The 27,191-nt window shown below is 52.8% G+C and overlaps 1 protein-coding gene across 4 annotated transcripts; it reads right to left on the bottom strand.

The window, feature by feature from the left end:
* On the bottom strand, positions 1–23,221 carry LDLRAP1 (low density lipoprotein receptor adaptor protein 1). Of its 4 annotated transcripts, XM_063105429.1 has the most exons (10): positions 23,059–23,221; positions 13,601–13,743; positions 12,676–12,788; positions 10,465–10,579; positions 5,038–5,110; positions 4,609–4,692; positions 3,927–4,069; positions 2,478–2,512; positions 2,217–2,320; positions 783–858 (listed from the first exon to the last, which is right to left on the bottom strand). In XM_063105429.1, exons 1-9 carry the CDS (start codon positions 23,150–23,152, stop codon positions 2,263–2,265), a joined length of 858 nt encoding a protein of 285 aa, XP_062961499.1. In that variant the 5' UTR covers positions 23,153–23,221; the 3' UTR covers positions 783–858; positions 2,217–2,262. The 4 variants fall into 4 exon arrangements, with proteins under 4 accessions (XP_062961497.1, XP_062961498.1, XP_062961499.1 ...); XM_063105427.1 differs by lacking the exon at positions 2,217–2,320 and having other exon boundaries at positions 1–858; XM_063105428.1 differs by lacking the exon at positions 2,217–2,320 and having other exon boundaries at positions 1–858; positions 3,927–4,057.
* Positions 23,222–27,191: the final 3,970 nt, after the last annotated feature.

Raw genomic sequence — 27,191 nt, 5'->3', positions numbered from 1 at the left:
TTTGGGCCCCTTCTCATGGAGGAAGGGCAGAAAGAAAGCTCTATTTAATGCAGCACCATGGGCAAGCCCCCGGGGGCCACACTTGCTGTGCGTGCTTTAAAGTGCCAAGCTGAGTGTTGTCTTTGGTCGGGGCTGCCCCTCTGTCTCTGAGAGCCCTGGGGTCCAGGGCTCAAGCCTGGGCCTGCTGGGCCCTGCGGAAGGTAGGCTGGAAGACACAGTCCTCTCCTGAGGCTGCAGGTGCCCAACTGTACTCAAAAGATGCTGGGAATCCGACTGCTTTCAGTAAGAAGCAGAGTTAACTCCAGGGAAATCCTGGTCCTTAGAAAGAGAGAAGGAACAAGAAATGCTTTGGTGACTGTCCTGACACCCACAGCCGGAGCAGAGCTTGTGTGGGAAGAGAGAGCAGGCGGCCGGTTACAGCACTGCATACTATGCAGCAGGAGACGTGCCTGACGCAAAACCGGCTCCCGAGCATAAACCAGGAGTCACTGAATAAATATTCAAGGCATCTTTCAGTTCTTAGAGAAAGAGCAGGGTTAAAAAAAAACAACTCTCTCTTTCCCCCTGCTTGACTGGCTGCAACTTTGATCTGCAGGCTGGCAGTGCTGCAGGTGGGAAGAGGTGGTTGGTGGGTCCTGGAGCTGGCTCCCCTGCTGCAGGTCGCTTTGGTCTGTCACGTGTCAGGGCCGGTTGTGTCCTGCCGCCCCGGGCCCTCAGAAGCTGAAGAGATCATCCTGCTCGGTGCCGCTGCTGTCAGGTTTGTCCCAGTCACTAGGTGAGAGGCACTGAGCATAATGGATGTCCTGTGCTGTCAGCCCAGTGTCCAGGACTTGAGGGTTCGTCCGCGACTGGGCAAGCCTGGAAGGCAGAGCTGTGTGAGCTGAGCATTGGGGCCAGGGGTTGGTGGGGGCCTGAGAAGCCAGTCCAGGCTGGCCAGCACCAGGGTCAGAAGCGGGAAAATGGAGGGACACAGGGCCAAGGAAGTTCCAGATGCCAGGAGAGGTGGAGCCTCTGACCAGAGAGCCTCCCCTCGAGGGTCACAAGGGCCAGAAAAGCGTGGGGCAGGCAGTAGGCATTCCCACCCCCCAAGAGAGAGGCAGAATGCCCACACAATGCCATGGCTGTCAGGGAATTCCAGGGCAATGGGTGGCAACGGGGGCGAGCCGTGGCAAGGAAACTGGTCCAACCATGAGAAGACGATTTGGCCGTAACTGAGTTCAATACTGCACTGTTCAAAAAGCAAATTTAAAAAGGGAGACAACCTAAATGTCCAAAAGAATAGGGGAGCATGAAGTAAATTACAGCCCATGTCCTCAAGAGTATGTTAGGCAGTCAATGAACGACGTGTTTCTGGGAGTTTTTAACAGCCTGGAGAAATGCTTCCGGCACACTGATGTTAAGTGAAAAACCAGGATCCCAAAATGCATACATGAGGAGCTGATCAATGCAAAATAATGTACATGTATAGGATTAGCATAAATTAAGCCCAAAAATCTGGGCTGTGGGATTATGAGATGGTGTTATTTTCTGCTTAATGCTTTGCTGATTTTCAAAATTGTTAATAAAGGGTACATGATACTTGAATAATCTGGAAAAGCAAATGGAAGATCTTCTAAACAAGGAGGTTGTAGACAGCCACTGAAGCAGGGAAGGTGGTAAAAAGAACATCTCTGCCTCGAGGAAGGGACTGTGCATGCACCCCTGCTGCGGGCTGGGCCAAGGAATTTCCAGCAGGCTCTGGCAGGAGGGGCCAAGAGGGCAAAAGACCCTGCCTCCGCTCCCACCCAACAAGCAAAGCCCCTGCTGTGGGAGGGCTGTAGGGGCTGCTGAGGGCCCCTGAGGGAGAAGGGGAGGCCTGACTGACCAGAGCCCAGTGCTTTGGGCTGCCCAGCCCTCTCTCAGCCACAGCCTTCGTGGTGGCATGTCCCCAGGCTATGGTAGCCATGGCTACAGGGATGGCCCCTGGGAAAATGAGAAAATGCCACCACCCTCAGGCTTTACCAAAATATCTCCTCACTGTGCCTGGCATTCCTCCTCTATGGAACACTCTGGGGGCTTAATTAAGCACTGCCTTCTCCCTGCCTCTTTTCATAAATGCAAAACCTCTGCAGGGAACAAAGCCTGCAAAAAAGCCAATTTTTGAGGGCTACACCAGGTGGAGGAGGAGGAAATAAGCTCGAGCTGCATGCAGTGTGTTTAGTTCAGCTCAGACTCACCACAGCAGCCACCAGGAAGGGTTTTTGACTCCACAGTAAGCGCTTTCTAACAGATCTGGCCAACCCTGGCAGGGGCTCCTTCCCCAGATGATGAGCTCCTGTCTCTGGAGGTATTCAAGTAGCAGGATGGGGATCCTCACTGTGGAGGTCAGTGGCTTATGTTCTCTGACATGGCACAAGGCCCCAGGAGGAAAGGACAGGCAGGACGGGCCCACACATGCTAGGCCCCCATCTGCAGCACAAGGAACCCAGCTAACCTACCTGGAAAATGCTTCATCCAGGCCGTCGTCCAGCTCCTTGGGAAAACAAAGCAGGAGATGAGAACTCTGTTGGGGGAGCCCATGCCCACAGCTGGGGCCTGTCCCGGCCCTGGGTAAGCGACAGGCTCAGAACACAGTACAGGGGAATGCCTGGAGCAACAGGCACAGGCAGGCCCCCACCTGACTGCCGCCACCAGCATTTCAGCCCACAGACCCAAAGCTAGGGCTTTATGGCAGGAGAAAGGGCATATCACGGGGCGTCTGGAAACCTGGGCAGGTTCCATTCCCTGCTCTGCCACCACCTGCCTGTGAGACCTGAGGCAAGTCACTGCTCCTCTTTGAGACTCAGCTTTTCCTTCTGTAAAATGAGGGTGTGGATCCTGATGACTTCTAGGTCTTTCAAATTCCAAAAGGAAGAGGGTGGGGAAGGAGGTTTTCTTGCCTTCATCCACTTCCAAAAGCCAAGCCAAAATTCCAAGCTTATGAGGAATACTGATGGCGGGAATCCCATAGCCTCAGAAGGCAAACGCTGGGCGAGGTCCCTCCATGGCCTCCCGGTGAGGATGGGCAAGTGACAAGCATGGTTTCCAGACAGCAGAGAACAGGCTCGAGGGACACCCGGGTAGTCCCCAATAGCCAAATGGACTTGACATTTTTTCAAGTCCCTCAATGTTCCAGATTTTTAAAAATTAAAGAGATATGACAAAAAGAGTTAACATCAGATCCTGCAATGGATCCTGGACCAGAAAAAGGACACTGGAGAGACAAATGGAGGAATGTGAGTAAGTGCTATAGGTTATCTAAAGTGTTGTGTCAGTGTCAGTTTCCTGATTTTGATCTCTGTGATGTGGTTATGCAAGATGGCAACATTTGGGGAATCTGTCTGAAGGGTGAACAGCAATTCTTTGTACTATTTCTGTAACAAAGTCTGAAATTATTTCCAAACGAAAAATTAAAATTAAAGAAAAGTTCAGGTTTCTCTGGGACATTCTGTGGGCAGGGAGAGGTCATCGCCTTCATTGAGGGGATGAAAAAACTGAGACACAGAGAGGTCAGGGGCCAGGGTGACAACTGCCTGAGTCTCTGGCTCCTCATTCAGACGGCTGACGGGGGAGGGGTGTTGGGAACAAACTGCCATACCAAGAACAAGGGGGCCTTTGGCTGGTTCTGTGGTGGGCAGAGCCATGGATGCCCAGGCAAGAGGCCGGGCATTGTGAGGAGACAGCTGTGCTGAGAGCCAAGCCTGTTGGGGATGCAGTCCTGGGTTCAAAGGGGACATTGTTTACCTCTATACTAGGCCTGTGCACTGCTGGGCTGGGTCTGGTCCTCCCAGTGGCCCACAAGTCACAGGTGCCAGGGCTTGGGCCCTAGAGCAGCCTCAGGCTTGTCCAGAGATCAGGCCAAGGCCCACTGAATCCTGTGGGAGTCCCTAGGCCACATGACCACTCACCCAGACAACACCGCTGCTGCTCAAGGTTTGCGGCCGTGGTGCCTCGTCCGTGTTAGTGGTGTTGGCACTGACCGTAGACAGTGGGGCTTTGGCCGTCTCTTCCAAGTCCAGCAGGTTCCCAGTGGCGACCACTGTGAGGGGATCTGGTCAGTATGTTAATGAGAAAAAAGTCTCTTCTTCCCCCAGCCCCATCTCCTGACCCCCTCCTGGAGCTTCTTCGGCTGTCCTAGTCCCAACTACCTTCTCAGATGCTGCCTTAGCCAGACCCATCACCCGGATCACCCAGAGCCCCACTGTGCACCTCCCTCCCAGTAGCTGGACAGCTGCCCACAGTGGGAGAACCCATTCCCCACCAATGAATTAGACTGAAACTTTTATATTCACAATAGCTAAGTTTTTTAAGAGATCACAAAACACGATGTAAAGTGTATAGAGATATATACATATATTTATATGTTTGCACAGAAACATATCTAGAAGAACAAGCACCAAGTAATTTTTTTCCCTTTATCCACATTTTCTAATTTATCTATAATGAACATATATTATTTAACAAGAAAAATTAAAAAAAAAAAAAAAAAAAAAAAGAATTTGCTACAGCCCAGGAGGGAGTGGGCCCCTGGAGAAGGACAGACCCAATGCCGGGCAGGCAAACCTGGCCCCTCCCCTGCCCCAGACTCACGGCTCTTCAGGGAGGGGGTGCTGTCGCAGCATGGCCCCAGGATGTCTCCTCCCTCTTGGCTGGCTTTCTCCCTCTTCTCTTTCTCTGTGAAAAAGTCAGAACCTCAGACCTCAGCACTCTGTCCCCAGCAAGCCCTGGGCAGGGGTAGGCTGTGGCCAGTCTCAGGGAGCAGTTTTAGGTCTCCCTAAAACTCTAGCTGGGTGTAAAGAAATCTTGCAGATGTTGTTTAATCCTCACAAGCACCCTGGGGCAGGGAGATGGCTGTTGCCGTTTTTTCAGATGGGGAAACTGAGACTCAGAGAGATGAAGAAACCTATTCAAATTACAAGCCAGGTAGTGGGTGAGGCTGGCAGTCAGTCCAGGTGTGACTCCAGGGCCTTTATGTCTCCCCATCCCCATCCCCCTACAATGCTGATGAGTAAGACTCACCTTCCTTGGACACCTGCCAAAACTCAAAGGCGACTTTGAAGGCCTGGGCTACGGTGAGGGTGACAGCTTGTGCCTGCAAAACAGGAAGTGGGGTCAGGGAGGGGTACAGTGTCAGCCAGGGAAGAGCAAGTCTGATCTGCAGGGCCGGGGACTCGAGGCCGGGCCCCTGGCTCCCTCCCTGCAGCTTCTCTGGGCTCCATCTCAGGCTCTGGGATGCCTGATGGCGGGGAGCAGGTAACCAAAGCTGCCCGTGTGTAAGGAGGCCACACCCGAGCAGAGGCAGGTGGGGCCCATCCTCGCTACCTCCAGTCCATCCTCATTCTAGCATCCCCCTTTCAATGGCTGTTTACCTCCACTCTTTTCCTTCCCCTTTGGGCCTCCCTGAATTCAGTGAGCTGTGAGGCTTACTTCCTCTGGGAAGCCTTCCCTAATGAATTACCTGAGGTCTTCACACACCAGCTTAGCCCTTGGAATTGGGGAACAAAAAGCCAGAGGTGGAAGGGCCAGCCCCTGCCTGAATGAGCCACAGTGGCGGTGGTTAGACTCTGTTTAGGTCTATGCAGAGTGGCTTGTAACTGGATCCCAGAAAGGGAGTAGGAGGCTTATAAATTTCCTGGCAGGAGCAAGATGTCAATGAGTACCTGGGGACCAAAACCATTCAGTGCCATATCCCACCTATAAGGAGGGGCTACACCTTGGCCCTTCATGCCTGGGGAACTCCCACCCACCCCTTCTAACTCAACTCAAATGTCATCACCTCTCTCCTATCAACAGCACTGCACTCTTCCAACCCCACCTCCCTCCCTCTAGCATCACGCATACAAAAATGTCACTAGCTTACATGCCTATGTGTTCCCCATCTGTGTGCTCCCTAAAAGCAAGAATAAGCTTAAACACCCCTGCCCCCACCCCCACCCCAAGAACAGGCCAAAGCTCCCAGGGGTGGCAACAATGCTGGCTAACCTGTGTTTCTCTAAGGGGCAGGTTTCTGAGGCCTCGCTCCAGCCAGGAGCTACCCCCAGCCCCTATTCATCTCAACACCTTCCTGTCATTGCAGTTCAGGTCACTTCAGCTCAGCTTTTAGGAGTGGAAGTACCAAAGCTTATAGCTATAGCCAAAAACATCTGGCTTCTTTCTGAAAACCCTGTCTGAGAAAAGAAAGCACCAGCATCTTTCAAGTACACAGTAAGTTTAGCCTCAGCCCCACTCTCTCCCCTCTGCCAGACAACTCAATTTAATTGAGAAATGAATCTGTGGCCACTGACTTTAAAACTCTTTTTAAAAAAATTTTTTAAATCTCTAAACAAGCTGACTGATCTGTGCCAATTAAACTTCACGAAGTATAAAATCTCATTTGAATGTCTCCGTCATTTACATTTTTGATGGAAGTACAGGCGCTTTATGGCAAAACTTAAATATGGTAATTAAGTATGAAACTCTTCACAGCTGTTTACAATTTAAGCTGTCACATCTGAATCAAGTTTAATAGATCCAGTTACCACTGAGAATTGCCCATGAACTAAAAATATGGGCTAATTACCAGCCAAGTCAGATCACTATGCACCCAATAAGGGCGGGTCACCCAATGCGGGAGGGACATGGAAACACCATTATTTTTGCCTGCAGAAAATCTGGGGACACAAGCTTATTCTGTTTTTGTATAAATCTGCTTGTTCATTTGCATACATTCCCACTCTTTTGCCCTGAAGTCCTAAGCTGTAAGTTAAACCAAATATAACTCAAGATTTGGACATGTACAGGTGGCTGCAAGACTAGGCTGGGCAGGGACCAAAGGGGGTGGGCCCTGCTTCCTGGGATGGCTGCAGGAATCTGGGCACCAGCATTAGATGGAGGGACCGCTTGGGCCTGCCTGCCAGCAGCCTTCCTCCCTGCATTCCTCAGACTGGTGCCTATCCCCCTCTGAGAGTCTCTGACCTGTTGGCCGGTCCTATTACCCTGACTGGGTTCTACCTCGCCCACTCTGTCGTGTTCCTGCCTTGTTCCCAGTAACTGAGCTGGTAAGCACTCAAAGGGGGCCAGGTACTCAGACGAAGTCAGGCCATGTGCCTTCTAGCAGCCTTGCTGCCCCAGGAGTATAAATCATTTCATAGAAGTGCCCACGAATGCCAACAGCCACAGCGGGGAGAACAGCCCTGTCCCATACTGCTGGGTAGAACTGGGGGTGTCTCTTTGCTTACTACCAGTTGAGGCTGAGCACCTGCTCCACAACCCTGAGGTTGTCCACCTTCACTTGAGAGCCCAGAGGCCGAAGTGCTCGCTGACACCTCCTGGTGGGGCAGATGGAAACCGTTCTTTATAGTACAGGAGCAAGGAAGGGAGGCCTTAGTGGTTATGCTGCTCCAGAGCTGAACTGTTGGGTGACCCAGAAAGGAACCCCTTCTCCAAGCTTCTTGCTCATTCAGGCAACCCAGCAAGGAAGAGTGGGAGTATGGAGACCCTGAGCAATGGCCCCATCAGCATCCCAGCCCAAGGCCCCCAGGCTGGCTCCAACAGGCCACCCACTCCATGTGCTAGTAATACCTGAGTCACCTGAGTCCTCGACAGCCAGGGCAGCACTTCGTTCTGCACCTCTGTGCTTCTGCATGGGTTAATTCCCGTGCTGGCATGCACTCACCTCTCACCACTCCTCCCTCCCCTTTCTCTCAACCTGGCAAACTCCTCCTCACTACTCATCCTTCAAAGCCCAATTCGAAATGTCTCTGTTTCTGGGAAGTCTTACTGACCTCCAGTGAGATTTCACAACCTCCACCCTAGGACCAAGCCCCCTGTATTTGTTACTATAGCCAGGCTCTTCCATGGCCAATGTCTTTGGTCCCCAGTGCCCAACACAGGACTTGGGAGTCCCCAATGCACCAAACATCTGTGCAGGAAGCTGCCAGCAGGTGGGTTACAGAAACTGGGGCATCCAGTTTCTCTTCTGCCTCTCCCAAGCAAACGTCCACTAAGACCCAAGAATCTCAGGATTTTCAGACATAGCCAGGCTGCGAGGCCATCAGCACACTGCCAGCCTGGGTGGTGCATTTACACTGCACTGGGCTGGGCTGTCTCTTGGAGATGGCTCCCCAGGGCCCCATGAAGTGGGGAGGCCCAGTGGCAAAGGGTGGAGGAGAAGGATCAGCCACGATCCAGCCAGGCAGCCCTGACCATAGATAAGAAGGTGCTAAGAAAAAATGAAGAGCGGCAGTGTCTAGCAGGAGCCCTTCCCTCTGCCCCATCAGGGCTCTGCTATCAGTGGCCCAGCAGTGACCCGGCTCTGTTTTCCTCAGAACAGATCTCTTGGCCTAGGGCAGGCTGATTTCATTTGATCCTGTCTGAAGTCCACTGCCCCTGGGCCAGGCCTCCCTTTGAACTGCTGGGCAAGCACCCTCTTTCTCTTATTCCCAGACCCCCATCCCAGCGGAAGCCCCTGCATCTCAGAACACCCCTGCCCCCAAGGCCCACGTTCTGTAGCAATGGCTGTGGGCCAGCTGTCCTGCCCAGCGCTTGTTCTGATCAATGGGGATGAAAAGACGATGGGGACATAACGAGCTTGTATTTTTAAGTCTGTGTGGCCTCATAAGAGACAAAGCCAAGAGCTACTATCTGTGAAAAAGAGGCTGTCAAGGGAGAAGCCAAGGCAGCTCAGAGCCCTAGGGCATCACAAAACCCTGGGTGAGCGGCTGGTGGTGACACTGAGTCTGCAGGAAAAAAACAAGGTGTAAAAAAAAAAAAACACCCAAAAATACCCCTGGAGCTTTTCAGAACAATCCTGGAGGTCATTGAGACGACTTCCTCATTCTGCTGATGGGCAAGCAGCCAAGAGAAGGACAGGGTCTTATCCAAGATCACACAGTACATCAGCCAGGATCAGACCCCTAGCCTGCCTCCTCCCACAGAACCCCTCCATGACACCTGCGTAGACTGAACCATGCCCCCAGACAAAGAGGGCCACACCCTAATCCCTGGAACCTGCGCATGTGACCTTACATAGCAAAGGGGCTTTGCAGATGTGATTCAGTTAAGGATTTTAGGATGGGGAGATTATCCTGGATTACCTAGTGGGTCCAAATATCATCGCAAGGGGCCTTGAGAGGGAGCAGGAGAGTCAGAGCCAGAAACAGCAACATGAGGAAGGAAGCAAGAAGGAGAATGGAAGACGCTGCGCTGCTGGCTCTGAAGAGAGGGCCACAGCCAGGAACCAAGGAGTGCAGGTGGTCTCCAGGAGGCAGAAAAACAAGGAAATGGATTCTCCCCTGGAGCCTCCAGAAGAAACACAACCTTGCTGACCTATTTTAGATTTCTGACCTCCAGAATTGTAGGGGAATCTATGTGTGTTGTTTAAACCACTAAACTTGTAGTTATCTGTTACAGCAGCAATAGGAAACTTAGACAATACCTAAAGTGTGCCCTGATGAGTAGCAGGAAGCTTGGGGCCACAGAGACTATGTGATGTCCTTGATGTGTCCTTTGTTGATGGGGGAGGGGAGAGGATCTTGTGTCCTTGGCTCCAAGCACCCTAGGGCATGGGGACAGGGGCTCTGAGCTGTCAACAGACATTAAACAGATGCCAACACTCAATCAATAGATGTCAGGAACCTCCTATAGGGAGGATGCTCAGATCCCGGGCACCTCAGAAACAAACGATTCACTGCCAAAGGTTGACCCACTCAAGCTCCTTGCTCCAAAACTCAAGACAAATTCCCAGAGACCACCAAGGTTCCCAGTCATCCCAGCTAGAGGTGGCCAAGGGGTGGTCTGGAAATGGGACAAGAAGCTCTTGGCTCCTCAGTCATGCAGGGAGAGAAGGAATGTGGGTTTAAAGCCTCACTCTGCCCCTGGCTGGCTATGTTATCTTCAGCAAGACAGTTGGCCTCTGGAAGTCCGTTTCCCCATTAAAAAAAAACAAAAACAAAAACAAAAAAACTAAATGTAGTAACAGTTCCCACCTCACAGAGTTCTTGTGAGGATTAAACGAGAAAATACCTTAAAGTCTAGCTCTAGAATGGGCATGGACTAGGGACCAAAAAATGGCCACTTTCCTCCCTGCTCTGGCCATGGCAAATACAGTCCTCTGAGGGCTCTCGACTCTGCCTTCCACACCAGGCCCCTCTGACCTCCCATCTCCAAGGACTGATCCTTACAAGGCCTGCACCCCTCAGACCATACTAATGACAGTAAACCCAAAAAAATCTCAAGCCCAACAAATCATGTTACAGAGAGAAAGGGGCCAAGGGGACACAGGCTAGTCTCTGCCACAGCCATCAGCACCCACTTGGAGTTTTCAGAGATTTCACACTTTTTTTTAAGTGATTGTCCCCTTCGGATCCTGCCTCCTGCACCAGACAGATGCCAACACTAAATCAGGCCCCCAAGAGCAGGGCTGCCAAAGCAAGGCTAGAGCTCACCCCAGCCCACCCTCCCACTGACCATCTTCCGCTTGCTGCAGAGGAAGGCATGGCACTCAAGGTTCTCACTGTGCTGGCTCTGGGCGATGTATGCAAACACCTTGTCGTGCATCTTGTCTGCTGTACAGTATGAGATCCTGAAAGGCAAGTGGGAAGTGTCACCAGACCTGGCACAGGGGCCTGACCACATCTGGGATGCGCCATATGGCATCTCCTCCAAGCGAGTCTGCTATTTCCACTCCACCAGAGCGAGACTCTGGAGATCTAGCCTTGGCCATGAGGCCTGGCATCCTGTGCCACCTATGGGGGAGGGACCCAGGGCTGGAAGTCCTGGGGGTAAAGACCAGTGGAAGGGCACTTTCCCTCTATTTCCTTCCCACCCCACAATGAGCTGCATCCCAAGTAGTAATGGCTGAGCCCCTACTGCATACCAGGCAATGTGCCAAGAGCTTGTAGATATCACTTCATTTAATTCTCAGAGCTACTCTATGAGATGGGTTGTATTACTCTCCCCACTTTTCAGATAAGAAAACTGAGGCTAAAGGTCTGAGACCACAGAGCTAGTGGCAGAGCTGGGACCTAAACTCACCTGTGGGATCCCAGAGGTTGTAATCACTGTCATGCTGCCTCTTAAGGGCTTGTGCTGACTGGATGAAAGCAGAAGCAGGACACTGCCGTGCTCCCTGATGCCCTTCACCTGGCCTCCCCTTGCCTGTCCTACCCTCTGATCCATGCCCCTGCCCAAGGATCTGGGACCATTAGCAAGTTCTGGAGCTGTGGCCAGGGGTGGAAGAGCTGGGAATGGGGTGGGGATGTGTAAAGATGACCGAACAAAGAGCCCCAATGGGTTTGGGAAGAGAGACACAGCAGCTCTCTCTGCATGGAACACCATCCACAACTGTGGTTCCGCTGAGCCCTCCATCTTCCCATCCTCTCTCACTTGTCTGATCCCTCCGTGCTGCCTCCAAACATCCTCAGAATCTCAATCAGGACAGTAGCTAGCAGCCCACAAGTGAGATAGGAGCTCAGCGGACTCACTCCCTCACCCGTGTGGACCCAGCTTCAATCACAGGGATTGACACCACTTAAAAATCCCAGGTGAGCAGAGGGAGGGGGTGCCAGGTCCCTGGCTGCCTCTCCTCCATCCCAGGGGTCCAGCCTCCTGCCCTAAATGCCACTGGGTCCTTGGTATCAATCAACTAGATCCTGCTATTCGTCAAGCCCCAGGAAGGTGCTACCTCCCCAGGGAGGCCATTCCATATTTTCCCAGGCAGACCCCTCTTTCTCTGCCCTCTAGGGAAACACTATCCTCTATTTCCTATTTCCTCTCCTCCATTCCCTACTAGACTAAAAGCTCCTTGAGGGCAGGGGCTGGGTCAGATTCCTCTTCTAGCACAGACCTCGGTAGAGCAGGACTTGGAAAATGCTGGTTAAAAGAAGGCGGGTAAAATCAGGAAGATGAAAGGAAGACAGCAGCCAGAAACTGTGAACCATCCCCCCACTACCACCACATCTACCCACCCCGACTACTGGCTTGTGTTCCAGCTGCCAAAGCCACCTGCTTGGAGACAAAGCAAGAGGATGGAGGGATGCCTGGCAGATGGGAGCCTGCTGGACAGAACTTCAGCCTGGGTGTCCTGGTACCAGTTCAGCCACTACCTCATCCTGCAGCCTCCTTAGGTAATTCCCTCTCTAGGCCTCAGCTTCCCCATTTGTAAAATGGATCTGGGCTGTCCCCTTCTAGTCTTGAAATCCTACCACTGACCAGCCAAGAGGGAGGTGGGAGTAGCCCGCGGCCCCAAAGTCTCCCTGGCACCAGCAGGCCCACTAACGCTCTGGCCTCAGACCTTGCCTGAGGCCTCCCTGGGATGCCTGGCCAGATGCCCAGAGCTGAGCTGTGGTGTTCACAGCAGAAGGAAAAGGCAGCATGCTGGGGGAGTGTGAGTGGGGAGGGGGTTCTAGGCCTTATCAGGCCTCAGCTGCCCACTACAACTGGTGATAATGACAGCAGCAACTGCCACTTAACTGAGCACTCACTGTGAGCCAGGCGCTGTGCACTTAGCATTTCCTAACAGCATTGCAGGTCAGGATCCGCTCCCACCCCCATTTTACAGATGAGGAAACTGAGGCTCCAAGGTCATCTAGGTTGGAAGTGGTAGAGCCTAGATTCAGACAGGACACTCCACCTACCATCCCAAGTGACAGAGTTAGCCAGCCCCCATGCTGAGCATACCTGTAAATGGACACATTCTCAATGAGCTGATTGGTGAGGTTGTCGGTCAGGATAATTCCCCGTGGCGACACCTTGAGAGTCACCTTCTGCAGCTTCTTCCCGCTGGCCTTAGCCTTGGGGACAGACATGGGTCAGAGGAGCCTGTCTGCATCACTTGAGGCCCACCCTTGAGGGCTACACCTGATGGCTCCAAGGATCCAGTGCAGGGCCTCAGCTCAAGCGACTAGCAGGTGCTGGGGGAAAGACAACTCAGCCAGCACCCTCTTGTAATGAAAACAGGAACAACTGCTGCTCACTGAGCACTTACTGCTTGCCACGCACTGGACCTCAAGTTATCCGCAAAGTCAGGAGGACGGACTCTCATTCTCCTTCTCCCCAGGAGGAAATGGACTCAGAGAGGGTAAGGGACTTGCCTACGAACACACAGCTAGGAGGGACCAGAGACTCTGAGCATTGAATTGAATATCACAACCAACAGGATGACTCCCAAGGACTCTGTTCCACCTACTGCACCTGCCAGGGCCTGAGATGAAGGATAAAAGGCCACCAAGGGAGGGGAATTTAAAGGGCTCTGCTTACTTGGAGCTGGGGGGGAGGGCAATCTGGATTCTGATGGGCTACCCTGTCTGTCAGGTCACTGGGCAAGTGGAGAAGTGACAGCAACATTTCTACCCTCCTTGCCACAAAGTGACCAACGCCTAGGCAGGGAGCTGCGTTGGTGGGGAGGCTGGATGAGGCTGTGGCCACAATGACTGGGGAGGAGGACACTGACCTTGACCCCGCAAGTCCAACGGCTCCCCTCTACCAAAGTCACTAAGCTGAATGCAAGGAGACTCGGGGTAACAGGCTGGGGACAAGGGGCATCCCAGGAGAAGCTGGCCCTTGGCTCATGGCTACTCCACCCCCTCGTGACTGGGGCACTCACTGTAGCCACAATCCTCTTGACGGCGGCGGCCGACAGCTCCTCGCCCTTGGGCTGTTCCACCAGTGTCATGCCCAGGTACTTGAGGTTGAAGAGCATCCCCTCGAGCAGCGTCTCCCGAGTGTCCGTCCAGTTCTCAGGCAGTTCTGGGCAGGGCAGGACAGGTCCTCAGACCCTGCTGGGCAGGGCCACCACGAGCAACACCTCTCACCAGCCCCCAACTCCTAGGAAAACCCAGCAAGGGGCATCGGGGTCCTCCCCCCACCATTATTTTTACTTTTAATAAAGGGCTAATATTTTCCAGTACATACCAAGCACTGTGGTATTAAGCTTTACATACAGTTTTCATTAATCCTCATGGGAACCTAAGAGGTGGGCACTTTCATCATACCCACCTACAAACAAAGATACGGAGGCCCAGTGAGGCTAAATCACATAACAAAGTCCACAGAGCCAGTATGTACAAGAGCCAGGATTTGAGCTGTATTTTCAAGTCCAGAGCCCAACTCTAACCTCAACACTAGCACTTGCTGAGGGTAAACCATACCATTTTCCACCAAATCTTTAGTGCAATCCTGTGAGGCAGGAATTATCCCCATTTTATGGAGTAGGAAACTGAGGCTCAGAGAGGTGAGCCATGAGACAAAAGCCAAACAGTGAGTACAGGGTTGGAGTCAGATGAAAACCTGGGTGGTTCCCAGAGCCCCAGCCTGCACTTCTTTCCTCCATGTGCACATCCAAGGTGACCAACAGGTTCGGGGGAGTGGGCCAGGAAAGAGACAGTAGCCCAGGGAGAGTGGGCCTGGAGTAAGGGGCAGTGTGGAAAGAGGGAGGTGATGTCTGAGATGATGTCATGTCAATCTGGCAGACCTGGGTTCGAATCCTGACTCTGCTTCCCACCCTGTGTGGTCTCAGGGAAGTCGCTTCTCCTTTTTGAGACTAACAGTGCTCGACTCTCTGGGCTGCAGCATGGCACAGAGCAGGGTACACGGGAAGGGTCCTCTGCAAACTCTGACCATGACTGATGTCAGGAAGGTTGGAAAATGAGGGGAGGAGCCTGGCTTACTGTGTGGGGAAACAGACCAGGAGGGAGAGTTGGAAAGAGGCTCCCACCCCACCCTACCCACGTAGGAGAGGGCAGAGCTACATGAGGGGAAGTGCAGGCCTCACTGAGGGTGCACCCATCCCCTGGGCTCCTCTGTGGGAGTTGAGGCCCGGGGGCACCACACCACTCAGCTGGGAAGCACTGAGGCTGGAACAGGAAGGAAGGCCTCCAGGGACCCTTCCAAGCCCCCATCACTAGGATGAGTGAACACCCCACGCTCTGCTTGTTAGGACCCTCTGCCTGTCCCTTATAATCCCCGCACACATGCTGTACTTGCAGGACGTAGTCATTAGGATTGCACCCATTTCACAGATGAAAAACTGCTCTTCAGTCTCTCTTATGATCTTGTTAAGGGTAGAGCAGGATCCAGACAGGAACCAGCTTCCATCAGCCACCAGAGAGGTGGACAGCGCCAGCTACCCTAGACCATCCCCTGTGAGGGGACTGGGAAAAGCCCTGTGCCCTCCCTGTCTCCTCCTGGGGCCTTCTGTACTGGCTCTGATGGAAAAGCCACAGGAAGAAAATTTAGCACTAGTTCCAGGGCAGCTGAAGCCTTGGCAGGGCTGCAGGCTCCCCCTACAAGGCTCAACCTGGCTCTGGGGTTCCTACACCATCAGGAATGGAAACTTGGGCTCAGATGGCAACACCAGGTCCATTACCCAGTCTGGAGCTCTGCTGCCCTTCCTATCTCCTGGCTTAGAGCCCTAGGCCTCCAGGGGCTCTTTCTCCTTCCTCCACAACCAAAGGAGCCTTATATACCCATATTTCTCTGGATTTGCCTTAAGCAAGCCACTGTCCCTATTTGAGACTGTTTCCTCACCTGAAAGAAGAGTGTGTGAGTGTGTGTGTGTGTGTGTGTGTGTGTGTGTGTGTGAGAGAGAGAGAGAGAGAGAGAGTGTGTGTGAGAGTGAGTGTGTGTGTGTGTGTGTGTGTGTGTGTGTGTTGAGGGTCAGGGAGGGTCAAACAGCAACTTACAGATATACCCAGTTCCCCCCACCCCTTGAGATCCAGGTAAGCAGGGACTTACTGATTAGTCGTCCAGAACCTGGCATGCAACTGGCACTCAATATATGCTGAGTGAAGGAATGACCTGGGCAAGCCCACCTCCAGCTCTGGCCTCTGACCCATTGACTTCCAGCTCTTATCCCTGGGCCTCCACCCCAACATGGGGCCAGTACCCCACTGAGATGATTCCAAAGCCCAAAGTGACCCCATCCTCCGTCCCATCAACCACAAGCCTATTCCATTTAATCCTCTAAAAAGAATCAAAGTCCCTGAGGTGTCCCAGTCCTATGTTGAGTGATGGGGCCCTGTAGCAACTCAGACATAGGCCCTGATCTCAAGAAACCAAGAATAACAACACCATCATCAAGGTAAATCAGAGCCAATCAATCATGTAACAAAGATACCACGATAATAAAGCAGTAGCTATCTCCATGACTTCTAACACTCACAGTGACCTTGCAAGTAGGCATTCTTTCATTCCCATTTTACAGATGAGAAAACTGAGGCTCAAAGGACTGCCTCAAAAGCTCAAGCTGCTGACCATTAGACAACACTACCTTCTACCTTACCATGAGGTAAACTACCTTAATTCTAGCAAGAGGTTCCTGGAACTAGAAGTATTTCCTCCCACCTGGAATTAGGTATTCCTAATACTAAAGGCTTCCCCTCAGCAGGCCGAAATACTCAGACCACCACTTTTAACCTGAGACTCACCAAAGCAAGGATGGCAAAATGCTGCCACGCCTATCGCCTGTGTCCTTGGCAGACATTGCTAATTGATTGCCACTCTATTTCCCCGATTGTTTTTTAACACAGGCCCCAGGCAGACATTACCAATCTATTAAGGGTGGACATGTTCATCTCATTATCCATTCCTGCTCTAGGGCAAACACTCTTCCTCCCCCCACTTCTCATGTCCCCATTCTCCCATTTCCTTCAGCTCAGCCCCTTCCTGGACCCTTTCCAAAGCCACTTCCGCTCCCTGCATTCCAAAGGGCCAAAGCTTTCCAAGGTCACTGGTGATCTCTTTGTTGTCAAAACTTTCCCGAGTCCTCCTTGACCTCTGAAATGTTTGGCATTTTTCTGCATTCCTCCTTTCCTGGCCTGACCATTCTCCTAATCTACCACTTCCTTGTAGACTGACTGCCACTCATCAGCCTCAGAGACCCTCTGCCCAGATCCCTCACTTGATAGATGATGCAACTGAAGGACAGAGAGGGATGGGACCTGTGCAAGGTCACACAGCAAGTCAGACAAACACCCCCACCCCCCAGTCTACCAGTCCACTATAGGCAATTCCCACAGTGACTGTTGGGAGAGTTTTCCCCAGTCTCCTCTCCTACAATATCCCTACACACACACACACACCCCACCCCACTCCCTCAAGAAGCTCTGACCAAGCTTCTTCCCCATAATGTAACATTTACTTTCCAACTTCTGTGCCTTTGCTCTAGTAGTTCTCTCTATTCGAAACAACTTTCTTCCCTTTGCTTGATCAAAACCCCACATAGCCAGCCTCTTCCAGGAAGCTTTCTCTGAGGCAGTATAGCCTAGTGGTTAAGAGCAAAGGCTTTAATCCTAGAATCCCAGTTCTGATGCTTCATGTCTGAGTGACCGTGAGTGAGCTAATTATGTGCCCTGAGCCTCAGTTTTCTCATCTATAAAATGGGGAAACAACAGTCCCTGGCTCATGGGGTTGTTTTGACCCTCGGATTTGACGATAAAATAAAACGCACTTAGCAGAGGGCCAGGCCCATGGTGGGTGCTCCATATGCCTTCTGATGGGCGTCATCCCTCCTGTCCATGGGTGGCTTGTGCCCTTCTCGAGTGTGCATCTCCTTCTTTTCCTCACTCAGCTGCATCACCCACTGCTAAGCGGCTGCCTACACCTACACCCCCTGGGTTTTTCCCTTGAAGGACCTGCCGTTCACACTTGCCTCCCTAGGACCTGGAATGGAGAAGGTGCACTCCTGCCCAATGCTGCTGTCCAGTCTCATCCTACTTCTCCCTTGTCCCCCCATCTCTGTCACCTGGTCCTCCCAGGCCCAGCCTAGACACTCTTTTCCTCTGGGAGCCCTGTCTCCTTTCTTGAACTTCTATGCATGTGACTCATCTCTTCCCTGAGGTGTATGGTTTCTGGTATCCACACCCTCCCCACAGAAAACAGCACCTGGGAGCACTCAATAAAGACAGACATGCCTGCCGTGCTCACCAGCCAGCCACCTCAAATAGGATGCAGCAGGGCTGCATGCCAGCCCAGCTGATGGCTGGAGGCCACAAGCTGCTTCAGGAGGAGCTCCCAGACGCCCCCAGAGAAATACAGGCCTGAGTCCACAGCCCTGTTCCGGTCCCAGTTATTTTTGGCCCTGTGGTGGGTAATGACTGTGCTATTTTAATGTTGCAATTTTACGGATGACCTGCTGCCAGAGTTAGCTGGGGACAGACCATATGTCCAGTCTAACATACAGCTGTGAACATGTGCTCTTTCCTTGCTAAGGCCTCTACCCCGGAATCAAGAGCTGGGCAGGGTGCCCCTGTGCCCCTTCTGCTGCCCCGGGGAGACCTAGCCTGGCTGGTATCTGCAGCACCAGAGCTGCAGCCAAACCCATGGGCCCAGGGGAGCCTCTGACCAGGGCCCTGGCCTCCAGCCTGGTGGGGAGATGGCCTCAGACACCACTGAGTGAACATCTTGGAGGGGCTCAAGCTCTGACCTGACCTTGAGTGTGGCTGCTTCTCTGGGCTGCAGTTTCTTTATCTGACAAAGGGGTTCAGCCCCTCAAGAGCATCATCAGAAAAATACCAGGCAAATTTTAGTAGTTAAAGCTGTTGAGACTGTTATCAAAGGAAAATACCTTTTTTTTTTTTTTTTCTAAAGATGACTGGTAAGGGGATCTTAACCCTTGGCTTGGTGTTGTCAGCACCATGCTCAGCCAGTGAGCGAACCGGCCATCCCTATATAGGATCCCAACCTGTGGCCTTGGTGTTATCAGCATCGCACTCTCCCGAGTGAGCCACAGGCCGGCCCATAGGAAAATACCTTTTAAAATGATAATTGCAGCAGTTACCATTTCCTAAGTACATACTCAGACTATAAGAGAATATGCTACGGGGTCTGGAGCCGGCTGTGGGGTTCATAGTCAATCAATCTCCCTGAGCCTCAGTTTCCTCATTTTAAAATAGGGACAATAATAGCATCCAACCCATGGGGCTGTTGTGAGGATGAAATGAGTTCACACATGACATGGGCTTAGAACCTTGTCCAATATATGCCACGTACCGCTTAAGTGTGAGCTACTGTCATTACTAATGGTCAAGTGCAAAGAGCTTTAACATGCACATGGCAATTTACAGTATTTTATGAGAAGATTTAAGGATCTATCAGCATTCCCATTTCACAGACAAAGAAGCTGAGAGGACTCTGGCCATGGCTTATAACTGACAGCACTGGCACTGGAATCCTACATCCCCCTCCTGCAGCCCCCCAAGCCCCTTCCGATGCAAGGAAGGGGTCAGGCAGAGCCCTGCAGGGCTGCCTGAAAGGAGTGTCTGACCCTCAGTGGGCAGTGGGTAACCTCTGACTCCTTCAAGCCACATGTCCCTCCCTCAGCCATCGGACCTGTGAGAAGCCGAGTCCCAGCCTCTAGTTAAATGTCCCCTCCACCTGCTGCTCCCCCGGTTGGAATGTTCTCCCAGATTTTTCTCCCCTTGGATCCACCCATGTGCCCCAGGTCACGTTCTCAGAGGCCTTCCCTGACACTGTCAGTACCCCACCTCATCTCCTCTGTGTGTACCATTTCCACACACACCACCTGACTGCCATCACCCACCATTCTGCCTGCTGGAGACGCTGAGGCCCATGCAGACTGGTGAATTAGGATCTCAATTAAGTCCTCCACTCACAACTGCTGGGACTGCCCCTCAGATGGAACAGCTCTGAAGAGGATACTCTACACTGCCTCCCAGAGGTCCCCGAAATTAAGCTCCAGTAGCCCACAGAGGTAATTTGCATCATGTTGCCCATTTTTTGGACTCCCTTCCCTTCTCACTTATGCAAACAATATTTCCTGGGATCTCTTCCCAAATAAAGGACTTTCATTAGGTCTTCGTTTCTGCATCTACTTCTAGAGTAACCCAAACAAAGATACAGTCCTATCTAAAAAGCTGTCCCCATCATTTCCTCACCCGCTTTCTTTTTATTCACGGCAGTACCACCGTCCACTGCCATACTACTTATCTGTGTCCTTGTCACTCTGTCCGCCTCTTCCACCAAACTGTAAGTACTATCTGAAGAGACACAACTCAGTCAACATAGATTCCCCAACGCCTCTATCAATGCCTGACACATAGTCAGAGCCCAATAATTATGGCTTGGGGGTTTATTTACAATATTATAACATATAAATATTTTAAGCAAGTATGAGTAGATCCTCCCCTCCTCGCCTACCACCATGAACTAGCTTTACTAGAATCTGCACCTCATATTTCTTCACCCCTTCTCTTTGGGTTCTCTGACAGGTTGGCACAACCCACAAAGGAGCCCGAGGGTCAGAGTGACCCCAGTACCTTTGGAAAGAAGGGTACTGAGGGGCCAGGGTAAGCCATCCTTCCAGGCAGCTGGAAGAAAAGGAAATCCCTGGCTAGAAAATAAGATAAAATATTTATGGTTCCTGAAGGGATGGGGAAAGGCCATACATGGGAGATGGAGAGAAAGGCCATATGTTGGAGGTCAGGACAACTGTGAGACAGGAGGTGTGAGGCTCAGTGCAAAGAAGCCTGGGGTGCTAGTTTTGCAGAGTGACCTCAGGCAAGCTGCAGCCCTGCTCTGGGCTTCAGTTTCTCCACAAATAAAACAATTTTCATGCTAATCCCAGCTGAAGACCTTGAGAGGGGAGGAGCAGGTCACAGCAGGCATCAAGTCAAACCTTAACTCCACTAGCTTCAGTATGGCCCCAAAACTCAACCACAGGGGCTAGGCCCAAGGCCTGTCTGGGTCACAAACCTGAGCAAGGCTGCCCCAGCACCCTCCACCCCAACATACTCCATGGCTTCCTTCTCCAACCTGTGGCCACCGCTGTCCTCAGGGGCTGCCAGCCCAACTTGGGCTGGAGCCTGTCCCCAGCTCCTCCCATGGCCAGAGTCCACGAGGCACACTGATAAGACCCCAGGGCTGCGGATTTAGAGCTCTGCCTCTTGAAAGCTCTGTGTCTGGGGTCAGTGGCTCTACTTCCCTGAGCCTCAGTTCCTTTATCTCTAAAATGGATCTGATGATAAAAATCCCCCACCCTGTCACCTCACAGGAGCAATAGAGATGATAGAAACAAACACTTTGTAACGCATAGTGGCAAAAGCAGTAAACTGTCTTTTAAAATCTTCCTTTACACCAGGCAAAACACAATATCATTTAATCCCCACAAAAAAGTCTGAGGCAAGTACTACTGTTGTTTGCAACACAGATGAGGAAATGGAGACTTAATAATGAGGGCTATGTGGGGCTCCTACCCAGTTCATTTTGGGTATAGAAGGCTCCAGGACAGCACTTTGGGCTTACTGGGGGTGGGGTGGGGTGTCTCTCTTTCCTCTGAAGGTATAGTCAGGCTCTGAGCCCCCAAAACCTGTTCTGCCATTGTAACAATCATGTTGAGGGTCCACATGACAGGCAGGGGGAAGGGGAGCGGGGGAGAAGGAAGCCACCAATTAGGTCCCAGGAAGAAGCATTATTGTGAATTTTCTCAACACCCTTGCCAGGTAAATATTGTTATCTCTATTTGCAGTTGAGGAAACTGAGGATCAGAAAGGACAAGTGACTTGCCCAAGACTGGAGAAGGCAAGAGAAAATCCTTTTCTTCCATCCAAAGTGGCTACCTCTTCCCCAGATTCAGAGATGCTTCTGGGCTCTCGTCCCTTGCCCAGCCTCCCTTCCTTCATAACTACCTCCCTGGGGGCTGTCCAATCCACCCTCTCCCCCTCACCTCTGGAGAAAATGGCAGGGTTCCCCCATTGGGCATCATTCTCAGATGTTATAGCCCAGGAATTTTTAAAGGGGCTATTTGGGGACTCTGTAAGTGTGAGATGCTATATCCCTGGCCTGACCCAGCCCTAAAGGGTCTCTGACCACATCAGCAGGCACCAGCTCATGTTCCCAATGCCAGTCTCGGCTAGGAGGTGGCCACAGCTGGAACAGCAGAGCAGGACAAGAGGAGGGGCAGGGCGGCTCTCTAGGCCCAGACACGCTGGCGCTCCTGGGAGGAGGGAACTCTGGCTCCCCTGGCGGAGCCCTGGATGGCAAAGAGGGAATGGAGGGGTGGGGACTGTACTGTCAATTGTTCCCTGGTGGGGGAGAGGCCACGGCCCAAGGTGGGTGGCAGGGGAATGAGTGTGTGCAGGAGTCCTGGGCTTTGGCTCCACATCAGCCAGGAGGGCCTTTGTGACTCCAGACAAGCAACTCCGTTTCCCCTCGCGAAAAAGGAGGGACCTAGGCTAGGTTTCTCAGGCCTCAGGGAAGTTGCCAGGTGACGGGTTCCCTGAGAGTAACCCGAGACAGGGAGAGAGAAGGGGGGCCGGGTGAGGCCCTGCCCAGCCTCCCAGACGCCCAGGAGAGATGACGGCGAGTCTGCCGTTTGCCTGGGCGCCCAGGGACTTCGGAAGCCCGGGGCGGGTGGTGGGAGGGAGGTGGGGGAGGGGAAAGGTGGAAGAGAAAACAAGTTTTAAAAATAGCCGGGACTCCAGCCTCACCCCCTTGACCGGCTAGAGGAGGAGACTCGAGGGTAAGATCGCCCGGTGCTGGGCCCTCCCGAGACACCCCAGGTAGGGCCTTCGGTCCCAACTTCAAGAAGGCACCTGCGACCTGGGTGGATTTCTGGGTGCCTCGTGCGTTGCTGGGGTGGGGGTGGGGCCCGAGGGGGCCAGGGGGCTCCCGCCTGCCGCTGCTACCTGCGGGCGCAGGGGTGCGGGGATGGGGACATCTTCCCATGTCCCTACACCCACTCCTCCTCCCCCGGGCACTGACGCCGAGCTCCTGCCTTCCCCTAACTGCTCAAGGCGGCGGAATGGGGAGGTGCCGGGGGTCGCGCTAGTCTCTTCTCCCGACCTGCAGCCCCCGCCGCCGCCGCCTGCACCTGGGGACCCCGATTTCGGGCTCCTCCCGCAGCTCTGTCCCTCCTCCCAGCTGCACAGAGCGAGCGCGGGAGTGGGAGCACAACTTGACCCCGGGCGACCCCAACCCCGCAGGGCGGGGGAAAGGCCGCACCGGGACCGAGCGCGGGTCCGGCCCCGCTTCTCCCCCCAACTTAGCCCAAGTCCGGGCGCCTCGGCCTGACCCCGGCCCGGGCCCGGCGGACGCGCACACACTCACTGCGGTGCCGGCCGCCGCCCCCCCAGCTCTGCTTGGCCAGGCTGGGACTCCGGATCAGCGCCCGTCCCGCGGACTTGAGCGCGTCCATGGCCATCTCCGGCCGCCGCCGCCAAAACTCCGTCAGGAAAAACTTTCCGCCCGGCCTGGCGGCGCGCGGGCATCGCTCCTCCCTCCCCGGCGCGGGCTCCGCGGCGGCGTCCGACGGGGCGGGGCGAGACTCGGCCAGGCCCCGCCCCCGCCCCGCCCCCGCCGGCCGCCGGCCTCCCCCCGGCCTGCCCCGGCCGCAGCGCTGGGGTCGGAGCGCGCCGCGCTCCCCGAGGCTGTCCAGACGAGCGCACCCCGAAGGCAGTGAGCCGAAAGCCTAGACACCCCTCACCCGTACTTTCTTTTTGTCCCCAGTTCCCACCCATAGGGGTGAGGGTCCGAGAGCCGCCTCCCCCGCCGCAGGAGGCGCGCACCTGGGATATCTAGTCAACCCAGCTGAAAGTTACTGGGAGACCATCTTACAGATGGGGAGACTGAGAGCCGGAGCGGTGAAGGGTCTTGTTCAGGGACAAGAGAAGGGGAATGCCCAGGGCAGTGGGAGGCTTAGAAGGAGAGAGTGGAGGCTGTAGAACTTTGCTGGGAACAGGGAGAGAGTGTAAGAGTTTGCCCTTAGCAAGACCAGCTGGGCACTTTAGTCATACCCAAGCACCCTGGCACCACCTACCTCCCACGTAACCTCAGAGATGATATGGCCTGGGGTTGAGGAGAAAGAGACCTTAGCCTCTGACTTGCTGTGTGACCTCAGACAGGTCCTTCCCCTCTCCAGGTCTTATTCCTTATCTGTGTAATGAGATGCAATCCTATCTCTAGCGGTCCTTCCAACGTGCCAGGGCAGAGGTGCAGCATGACTTTGAACCAGACCTTGCCCAACTTCCTAGGAGGCACTTCAAGGGCAGTCTGGACTCAAATTTCTCAAGCACAGATGTTTTAACTCCGTAGGATCCTGTGCCTTCCTGTCAAACTGTGCCAAAAGGAGTCAAAGAGAGCGCATATATCCAAGCCACAGCTGGCTTATTTTAGACAGGGGTGCCTCAGCAATGCAAACTTCAGCCCCTGTAATTACGCCAGGCTCAGAAGCCAGCAGTCCTGTCTCTGTGTTGGGAGAAAGACAGGGTTGTGCTAACCCCACCTGAACAGGGAAGCCTTGCTGGCATTCCACTGTGTTTATAAACTGTTTATAAACTTTGTGTTTATTCTGTCCTTTGCTCCTCCTAACAGTGCTTCTTGGGTGGATAATTCAGCCAGCAGTAGGCCCACTTTACAGATAAGAGCCTTAGGCCTGGGAGGGAAGCACCCACTTGGGGTCTATGAGAGTCAGAGTCTAGGATCAGATTCAGGCCTATAGGTCATAGGCCACAGTACAATGTCAGCTGTTAGAACCCAGCTTTTCTTTTTTTAGTGGTTGTGAACCCACCTTTCTGAGCCTCATCTATAAAGGGGCAATAATAACTATTCACAGTACTATCCATAAGGACCAAATAACAGGAGTTGGAAGGCTGAATCCTATCCTGAAGAACTTACCTTTAAAGTTGCCTCCTCCAAGAAGCTGTCCCTGACTACCACCCATGGATTAGGTGTCTCCCTGTGGGCTCCCGCAGTCCTGAACTTTCAGCACTGTAAGTGTTGCTGTTGCCTGTTTCTACTCTTCTCACCTCCACTAGATTTTGTATCCTTCAAGGGCAGCAAGTTTTTCTGATCCATTTCTGAATCCCAACTGCCTAGCAAGGGGTCCAAATGGAGTTGGAACGCAGTCAATGTTCCTTTTCTTCCTCCCTCCTTCCCTCCCTCTCCCTTTTTCTCTAGCTTTTCACCACACCAGGCTGCCTTCTCCCACAACGGGCTGTGGCAACAGTAGGTAGATCTACAGGGCGGGGCCACCCAGCTCTCTTATCCCAAGCCAGCTGGGTTCTGGAATGGTAGAGAGAACATTCTGGAACCTGGAAGAAAAGCAATCACCCAGGGCTGGCCGGCCAAGGGCAGCTGGTGGTGTCCGACTGGCTAGGGGGACCATATGGGCCTGGTAAGCAGGCAGGCTTGGGAACACTGTGCACGCAATGAAGACTTAGTAGCTTTCTCATCCTCCCGGAGATGACTTGCTGGGAGCTGTCAGCCACGTGTCCCCTGCAGAAGGGCAGCCTGCTAGTGCCCCTTCTGCCAGTCCCAGAAACAGAAGGTTAGAGCTGCAAGGGGCCTCCTCTGAGGTCATCATGCCCAATCCTCATTTCACAGGCAAGGAGTCTAGGGACCAGAGAGGGGCAGCGATTTACTCAAGGTCACACAGCAAGCCAGGGCCAAAAGCCAGTTCTCCTGGCCTCCCACCTTGGATGCTTATAACAGGCATGGAGCAAAGAATCTTTCAAGTATACCAGTATTCAAAAGGAGATTTTAAGGTGACTTTTCTGTTTTCTTATTTTTTGTTTTTGCTTGTCTAATCTACCTTTGCACACATTTCTACAATGCTTATGTATTCCTTAGTAGTCAGAAAGAAAAAACAATAAAAGGGGGATGGGAAGCTCCTTATGGGAATAACAGGCTTTTGTCTTTAGCAAAATGGCATCAGAGCTGCAATCTTACTGTTTGCTCCCCCAGTGGGCCCTCATGGGTCCCCAGTGAGAAGGTGGGTGCCAGGGAGCTGGAAGGGCTCTCAGCCTGTCTCCAGCTGTCACTTGGGCTTGCAGTGGGACCAAGACAGAAGCTTAGGCTAGGAGGGCCGGCCCGTGGCTCACTTGGGAGAGTGCGGTGCTGATAACACCAAGGCCATGGGTTTAGATCCTATATAGGGATGGCCGGTTAGCTCATTGGGTGAGCATGGTGCTGACAACACCAAGTCAAGGGTTAAGATCCCCTTACTGGTCATCTTTAAAAAAAAAAGAAGCAGCTTAGGCTAGGAGCAGGAGCCCTGGTTTCCTCAAGTGATCTTTCCTCCCTGCTTCCTTAAGCCAATTCCTTCACCTGTTTTTCCATCTGCAAAATGGAAGTTATCAGTGGATGACAGCAGGGCACAGTGATTAAACACACGATTGCTGGAGCCTGGGATTCAGGCTCTCCTGCTTCTTTACTTCATAGCCTTCGGCAAGTATTTAAATTCCGTGGGCCTCAGCTTGCTCAAACATGTAGAACTGGTGCAATGGACTGAATATTTATGTCGCCTCAAAATTCCTGTGTTGAAATCCTAACCCCCAAGGTGGTGGTATTAGGAGATGGGGCCTTTGGTAGGTGATTAAAGTCATGAGATTGAAGCCCTCATGAATGAGATTAGTATAAAAGAGACCCCAGAGAGATCCCCGGCCTCTTCTGCCATGTGAGGTTACAATGAGAAGACAGCTTTCTCTGAACCAGGAAGTGGACCCTCACCAGACACAGAATCTGCTGGCACCTTGATCTTGGACTTCCCAGCCTCTGGAAACATGAGAAATAAATTTGTATTGTTTATAAGCCACCCAGTCTATAGTATATTGTTATAGCCACCCAAACGGACTAAGACAATGAGGGTTATACCTCAGGGTTGTCGTGAGGAATAAAAGAGTTCATGTTTGTGACATGTTTCGAATTATGCCTGGCATATATATGTTACATATTTTAATATATATATATACACACACACAAAATATATGTTGCATATTTTGATGAAACTAAAATCACTTTCCTAAGTGAATGAATAGTGATGATGAAGTGTCTGGGGTGGTTATCATTATCATGATGCTTGGCCGGTCCCCAGGGAAGGGAGAGCTCTCTCTTGGGCTTGGAACCAGCCTGGCCCAGTCTCAGCTGTGTGCAGTCCAGGAGCCCCCACACCAACACCAGCTGGCAGGGGAGGGCTGCCCCACCCTCTCTCAGGCCCAGGTCTGAGACAGCCCTCTTCCTGGGAGTCAGAAGGAGGCTGACTTACTGTTGAGTCAGGAGCCCCAGAGAGTCCTGCTTAGATTTGGCTCAGCTCTGACCTTTTACCCAAACCACAGGGCCTTTCCTGCCCACTGTGTCCCGCTGACCCAGCAGCCCCAACCAGGCACCTCTGAACCCCTCCCTTCTCATACCCTTCCCACACTGCTTCCTCTTCCAGAAACATCCAGATTGCCTCAACTTTTCCA

This window comes from Cynocephalus volans, chromosome 8 (genome assembly GCF_027409185.1).
Source record: "Cynocephalus volans isolate mCynVol1 chromosome 8, mCynVol1.pri, whole genome shotgun sequence".
NCBI classification, from domain to species: domain Eukaryota; kingdom Metazoa; phylum Chordata; class Mammalia; order Dermoptera; family Cynocephalidae; genus Cynocephalus; species Cynocephalus volans.
Note: the sequence above shows the minus strand (reverse complement) of the source record. Positions and strands in the feature narration are given on the sequence as shown.